This window comes from Heterodontus francisci, chromosome 43 (genome assembly GCF_036365525.1).
Source record: "Heterodontus francisci isolate sHetFra1 chromosome 43, sHetFra1.hap1, whole genome shotgun sequence".
Taxonomy (NCBI): domain Eukaryota; kingdom Metazoa; phylum Chordata; class Chondrichthyes; order Heterodontiformes; family Heterodontidae; genus Heterodontus; species Heterodontus francisci.
The window spans coordinates 6,446,239-6,453,925 of NC_090413.1; the positions used below are offsets into that span (position 1 = coordinate 6,446,239).

At 47.3% G+C, this 7,687-nt stretch overlaps 1 protein-coding gene across 1 annotated transcript; it reads right to left on the reverse strand.

The window, feature by feature from the left end:
• Positions 1–394: 394 nt before the first annotated feature.
• Positions 395–5,730, reverse strand: LOC137355579 (CCN family member 1-like). Its single transcript, XM_068020840.1, has 5 exons — positions 4,979–5,730; positions 4,536–4,749; positions 3,038–3,364; positions 2,539–2,741; positions 395–2,299 (listed from the first exon to the last, which is right to left on the reverse strand). Exons 1-5 carry the CDS (start codon positions 5,027–5,029, stop codon positions 1,997–1,999), a joined length of 1,098 nt encoding a protein of 365 aa, XP_067876941.1. The 5' UTR covers positions 5,030–5,730; the 3' UTR covers positions 395–1,996.
• Between the last annotated feature and the right edge of the window lie 1,957 nt (positions 5,731–7,687).

A 7,687-nucleotide genomic window follows, 5' to 3' on the forward strand; every position in this document is an offset into this window, starting at 1 on the left:
GTAGGGGACATAGTCTAAAAATTCGAGCCAGCCCTTTCAGGAGTGAAATTAGGAAACACTTCTTCATGCAAATGGTGGTAGAAATTTGGAACTCTCTTCCTCAAATAGTAATTGATTCGAGATCAATTGTCAGATTTAAATCTGAGACTGATAGATTTTTGTTAGACAAAGGTATTAAGGGATATGGGACAAAAGCGGGCCTATGGAGTATTGATTGGCAGAATAGGCTCGAGGGGCTGAATGGCCTCCTCCTGTTCCTATGTTCCACATGAATTGTTACTGTCGAGGTGCTGCTACATGTCAGTCAGCAGGGGAACCAACAGGGAACAGTGAAAAGTTTAAATTAAACCACACAGTAAACATTGATTTCTAGAAAATAAATTTATTTCATCCTTAGAATTTTCAAAAATACATATTTAAAAATCCACTATATTACAATTTATATCCAAAATAAAAAATATGCCACACTTTGATAAATACACAATACAGGAATGAATGCACAATTATGATTCAACTAACTATAACTTATCTGCTACCTGCAGCTGACTTGCCAGACAGCAGTGCTGGCAATAGGATGGGGAATGTGTCAAAGCGACATTACAACCCTAACATTGCTCACGCCCGACACAAACAGCAATACTGAAGCAGATACTTCAGGCTCACAAAGGGGAACTGGCTTGAAATATTGCCCTGTGTTCCACAGAAGAATCAGATTTCAGATCCGTCTCCACCACTATCACGTTTAAACCTAGCTGGTGAGCTTGTCGTCAATGTGTTGAGCCTTGGTTACTTCTAGCTGTTTCACAATCCGATGTTGAGAATGATAAAGTCACTGAGCACAGAGTCTGAGCAGTATATTTACCAGCAGAAAGCCCAGGAACCAGTGATAGCTGTGCTACTTGTAACAGCAGTTGATTTAAACAACCAAATCCAACCAACCAACAGATTGCCAGGCCCAGAGATTTAGCACAGTGCAGTCAGTGCCAGTTCCCCCTTCTGCCTTTTATTCTCTGCCCCCACTCTAGATTTCATCTTTCCTCTCCTGATGTGTGGTCAGCATGTCTTCCACATGGTCAGGGGAGGAGGAGGGCGAAGAATTGGCAGACATCAACAGCAGAGCTTCAAACTGACCATTTGGAAGCAGGTCTGTAAGAGCCCCTCACTCCAACTGAAGATCAGGCCTCTCTCCCCCGATGTCATATGCATTTTAAATTGTTAGACAACTTAAGAGTCCCAATTGAGATCTATGACATCAGAACAAAGACAACATTGTCCCTTTGTAAACAAGTCCATCATTTGGGTGTTACAGGATACAGTAACTCAACTCCAGACAGAAAAACTCACATAAACACGCACACACAAACCCCAACCCAATTTTAAAAATGGCTCAAAAACAAAGGATAAAGGTACGGGCTTCCGATGCAAAGCCATTTCATAAAATCCAAGATGGCTGAAGCCCTGTGCCAGTTGAAATATAGAGGAACAATCACAAATTGTCCCAGAGAAAGGCAAGAGCTTAGCTGCCTAGAGGAAGTGCCAAGTGGCTCAGAACAGTGCTTTTGCTGCAGATTGCAAGCAAAAATATTCACTGACTAAAGCCCATAGTCCAGTTAAAAATAGTTAAATTAACCCCTAATTCCACCCCTACAGAGATACTCTACAGTAGGCTATGTCCCTGCTCAGACTGCAGTGAAACTAGCTCCACCGCCATATGCTGGACACAGTTCTACACTCCCGTTAACAGAGAAATCCTGGAGAAATGTATAGGCTTACAAACCTACTCCGCAGAGTAATGGAGACTATTCATATTTGAAGATTACACCATGTGCAATATTCTCACCCAAAAGAGAGTCACTGTTGGTCTCAACACATTCTTGACTGTGGTCACATACTGGCATTAGAACAGAAGTCCAAATATTCAGATTAGATGGCCAATGCCTTTTCTTCAGCCCAGTCTCTCAACACAGTTCAAAGATTAAGGTCTAAAGGTCAGCTTTTATTCTAAGAACTTGTGGATGTCATTGTACAGTCTGAAGTATGGCTGGACCACCTCATTCATGTAGGGACAGTTGTAGGTGCATTTACACGACTGGATCATCATCATATTCTTGTTGAAGGTCTCGCCGTCCTCACAGTGGAACTGGACACGAATGGTTCGGGTCTTTCGCGGCAAGCAGCAGCACTGGTCTATGCACACGCCACAGGAGTTCGGCTGGTACTTCTTCACGCTCTTGCAGCCAGCGTAAGTAAAGCGAATCGGTTCCTTGGCCTTTTGGGTTCGGGTGCATTTCTTTCCTCTCTGGAAGAGATAAGGAACAGTTTAATCATTCAGCTTCTGTCAGTTTCTCGGCATTATTTTAATAAATTCTCATTGCATTGCAGTGTTGGCCATTTGACGGTCCTGAGGAATCCACTTTGCACAAGTCCTGCAGTTGCTGCATCAGCAGGCATCTTAAGATGGTTACAGTGCAGCATGTGACTTCCCATTACGAGTTAACTTGCATCGAGTTCCCACTAAGTAGTTGAAAAGGCTCTTACCTTCAGTTTGGGATGGACAGTCTGACTGCAGGGGCGAAGCTGGCAGAGTCGTGTCTCCTTCTTCAGTTTACAGTCAGGGTTGTCATTGCTGACTCTGGTGGACATACCCATGCCACACGTTTTCGAACATTCAGACCATTGGGTTGTTTGGACAAGACACTTGTTTTTGGGGAATCTGCGTCCTTCAAACAGTGGTCTCCAAGCTGAGAAAGTAAATGAAAAAAAGACTTTAGACCCAGTAATGCAAAATATCACTTTTATAGCAGGGGAAAGCAGAGTCTCTTAAAATAGACAAGTTACATAGGAACTGAGTCGCATAAGGCTTCAATTTCAAGGAAACTATTCGAGAGGTATTTGCAGTCTTGTTTATTCAAATACCAATGTGACATATGCAGGCGCTATAATTGGACACTGGGTATCTGTGCCTCTATTACTGGCACAGCAGCTCCAGACAGGCCACTGATCTGAGTACATTGGTTAGCTCATTAAAGTAACTCACCAGCTAGTTTCTTCAGAGAGTGATGCTTTCTATGGATCAGATCATTGCTGCTGATGGCAGCTAGGTCAGTGAGGTCGTGGAAGGTCACTGCAGGGTATTTTGATGCCACCTTATCACAGACAAACTTCTCGCAGCATTGACCAGGGATTTTGATGAGCCGGGGGTTGGGGCAGCTCATCCCAGCCAGCGGCAGTTCCTGAGGACACAGTGGGATGCAGCCTACTGCCCCGTCTATGCAGGTGCACTGGTGTTTGCAGCTGGGCTGGAAGCTCTCACTGTTCTGGTAAATCCTCCCATTGTACTCACAGGTCCTGCCTTCAGATTTTGCTGTTAAGAGATAGGAAATACTGTCAGGATTGCTCAGGAGCAGGAAACGTTGGATTTATTTACTCTTTAAATTAGCTGGAAAGATAATTAAAGATAATTAAAATAGGGGGCAGTGAGTGAGCAGAGGGTGCAATTCGGGTGGTGGGGGGGGGGGGGGGGGGGGGGTGGGCAGCCAATGGCTGCAGTAGAACTCCATTGTGATGTGATGTTACTCTGTGTTTTAGGAAGGCGAGGGACCGGGAAGCATTTCCAATTAATACAGCGAGCAGACACCACTGAACAGTTCAAACACCAAGTAAATAGCAAAAGCTCCAAAATCTGTCATTCACCCTGCTCTGCTACCATTCTGCCATGCTCTTAGTGTCTGTGGCATTCATTCACTGACTCCACCTCAGCGTTCCAGTGAATACACAGCAGGTGAGGCAGCCACAATTCCAACTGGGAACTGCTCGGCCTGGGCAAATCCCACTGGCTTCCCCTGGAGATCAGGGTGAACTCAGCAGAAATGCCCCCTCCTGACGTATTTTCCTTTGTTAGTCCAAAGCCCATTCTGGGTTGAGAATGAGTGAAGGAGGGGGACAGACTGACTGAGGGGCAGAGTAAGGGGCAGAGTGAGGGGCAGACTGATTGAGGGGCAGATTGACTGAGGGGCAGTGTGGAGAGTAAGCCCAGGAGTCTAAACAACAAGTACATTTTTCAACCCCTGGAGGAGACAGTTCATCAAAAATAGATGAACTTGGTGAAAAATAAAGGACGAGAAGGACTGGGACACTGAGATCACCAAGCCAGCTGGGCAGTGCCCCCTCCCCTCTCCAGCCACCTGGTCAGCTGGGCAGTGCCCCCTCCCCTCTCCAGCCACCTGGTCAGCTGGGCAGTGCCCCCTCCCCTCTCCAGCCACCTGGTCAGCTGGGCAGTGCCCCCTCCCCTCTCCAGTCACCTGGTCAGCTGGGCAGTGCCCCCTCCCCTCTCCAGTCACCTGGTCAGCTGGGCAGTGCCCCCTCCCCTCTCCAGCCACCTGGTCAGCCGGGCACTGCCCCCTCCCCAGGGAGCCAGGCACTGGCCCCTGCGCGGCCAGCCCGAGTGATCAGCCAGGCAGGAGCAGAATGTGAGGCACATTTCAGGGGTTAACTGTGTCCCTGTCTGGGATTGAGCCGGTCAGTGAGACACTCACCTCTGCAGATGCCGCCACCTCCTGTCAGCCGAGCCCCCTGGTTACACTCCAAGCCCTTCAGCTGGTCACAGGGCTGCTCCAGACTGCAGTCATCATTCAGTTGTTGGGCGCAGACTCTGCAGCAGCCACAGCCGTCAAGGAGCACGCTGACCCCGGGAGGACAGCGGGGCGGAGCCGGGGGGCAGCTACACTCCAGTGGACAGTCAGCAGTCACCTAATAAAGAACAAGAACAAAGTTCAGGACTGAGGAGGGTCTGGGAAAGATACAAAAACCGAGTCTACACAATACAGGAGAGGGAGGTCCCGCTTAAAAAAATGAGACCTTTTAACATCTATCAAAAAGTTTTTGAACAAAGTTCCATTTTCAGCGCTGAAATTCCCCCCTCCCCTCGACAGACCGAAATAAAACAATGTAAAGGCAGAAAACAGCTGATTTCTCTCACCAGAGTTGAGGAGACAGACAGCAGCAGCGTGAAGTACAGAAACTCTCCCATCTCTGCTTACACAGAAAGGCAATTGTTTGTTACAGATACTGACTGAGGGGCTCGGGCCCTGGAGATACCCTGACTGCTGCTGTTCCTCTGTCTCTCTCTCTCTCTCTGTCACTGTCCCTGGCTCTGACTGTGTCAGTATCTCTGTCCCCAAGTCTCTGTGTATCTCAGCTGTGTCTCAACTCCTAGCGCTCTCTCTCTGTCTGATTCTCTGTCTCTGTCTGATATTCTCTCTCTCTGTCTGATTCTCTCTGTCTCTCTCTGTGTCTGATTCTCTTTCTGTCTGATATTCTCTCTGTCTCTGATTCTCTCTCTCTTTCTCTCTCTGTCTGATATTCTCTCTCTGTCTGATATATTCTCTCTGTCGCTCTCTGTCGGATTCTCTCTGTCTCTCTGTCTCTGATTCTCTCTCTCTTTCTCTCTGTCTGATATTCTCTCTCTGTCTCATATATTCTCTGTCTGATTCTCTCTGTCTCTCTCTCTGTCTCTGATTCTCTCTCTCTTTCTCTCTCTGTCGGATTCTCTCTCTGTCTGATTCTCTCTGTCTCTCTCTCTCTGTCGGATTCTCTCTGATTCTCTCTGTCTCTCTCTCTGATTCTCTCTGTCTCTCTCTCTCTGTCGGATTCTCTCTGATTCTCTCTGTCTCTCTCTCTGATTCTCTCTGTCTGATTTTCTCTCTCTCTCTCTCTCTCTCTCTGTCGGATTCCCTCTCTCTGTCTGATTCTCTTTCTCCTCTGCGCTAATTATACAGTGCTCGCCCTGCAGCCTCATCCCTCCCATTGGCTCGCTCGCTGGCTGCTCGTCCAATGAGGGACGATACTCTCAGTCCAGACATTCCATTCCGGAGCTCAGTGCGCGTGCGCGGAGCCGCGAACCGCTGATGAATGAACCCATTCATAAAAGGAGCGAGGAGAGGGGGCGGGACAGGGCGGCTCCGGACTGAGCCCCACTCGGAGCAGACATTGCCTGCTCTTAGCCGCTGTGTGCTGTCTTTGTACAGGGGCTGAGAGTGTGTCCCTGCAGCACACCTCGGGCATGAGTAATAAATGCTGTTCTGGCCAGTGACACTCACATCCTGAGAACACATTAAAGTGACAGAGGTGGAGGTAACAACCATAAAATACTGAAAAGAACAGAAATGTCTGCTCTACAGGATATACCCCCCAAAACCTGCTTGAGGTGAACTGGTTGAACTGGAGGTCAGAATCTGGACAGAGAGACCCTCCATCTCCCCCCCATAATTAGTGCTCAGTGTATCCCCATAACCTTTGAAAGGAATAGTAGTCATCAGCATGAGTGTTGGCCAGGTCACAGGAGGAGGAAATCAGCAGATTAACAACAGGGTGAAGGAGCCAGAAGGGAGAGCAAGATAAAATATATGACAAAGTGAAAACAAACTTGGAAAAATACTTTTTCTAAAAGTGAGAGGGTGCCCTGAATAAGGAGACCCAGAGAGGAAGAGCGGTGCCTACGGTAATGAGCAGGACAGAGAACACTGCACACCATGCCTCCCTCGTCCCATCACTCTTGGAGGTACTGTTTATTTCCAGTTACTGGCTCCTATCCAGGATGATCTGAGCATTTCCCTCCATTATCGCCTCATGAGAACACAGAGCATTCCCTGCCTCAAGTGATGTCACCTCCAAGGCTGAGTGGAAATGTACATTCCTGAGCTAGTTCAACCCTGACATCATTGCTGTCTTATCTGCTGACTGCATTATTGTGGACTGAGATCTGATGATATGATCATCGGTCCTTTACACGTTTCAAACAGTTTTCCTCATTCTGCTTCTCTCCAAGGGGCCGAGCTTCTGAAAAAAGCCTTTTGGAAAGTTTCTCATTGTTTAGTGACTATTACCCCCAGCCCGACTGCCCCCCACTGTGAGTCTTGTTCAATTCAGTGAGGCTCCTGTCAATGAGCACAGGAAAGGATTTCCATATTTGATAGATTTACAGAGATCTAGTTAAAGAGTCCCTTATTGTGATTTGCCTTGTTAAAATACTCAGTTTCCACTCAGTTGTTTTTTTCAAAATATACTTTTTCATAAACAATTGTAAAAAAAAAACATTACAAAACAGTTCAAATTTGACATTTCAGAAAGTACAGAAGCAATCAGATTCCTTCGATATAGAACATGGGTTTCCTCACAACTCTTGCCATTCCATTTTATACGCAATGTACATTTATATCACACAGCAAAAACATAGTTGGTGTATACAGCCTGAGGGGTTTTACATGGTTTCCAGCCCCTCTGTATACTATGGCAGGAGGGCCTTACACAGTGGTCTTTCCCCATTGAGCCTTTGTTGCGGCTGCCCCAAGCTTTAGTGCGTCCCTCAGTACGTTATCCTGGACCTTGGACCCAGTCTGCAACGTTCAGTTGTCGACAACTCTTTGCATTGAAAGACCAGAAAGTTTCGGGCAGACCAAAGAGTGTCTTTCACCGAGTTGATGGTCCTCCAGCAGCAGTTGATGTTTATTTCGGTGTGCATCCCTGGGAACTGCCCGTACAGCACTGAGTCCTGTGTTACAGATGAACCTTGGGATGAACCTTGACTAAAGCCATTTCATCTCTTTCCACACCTGCTTTGCAAAGACACATTCCAGAAGGAGGTGGATGATGGTCTCTTCCCCACCACAGCCACCTCGAGGGCAGCGTT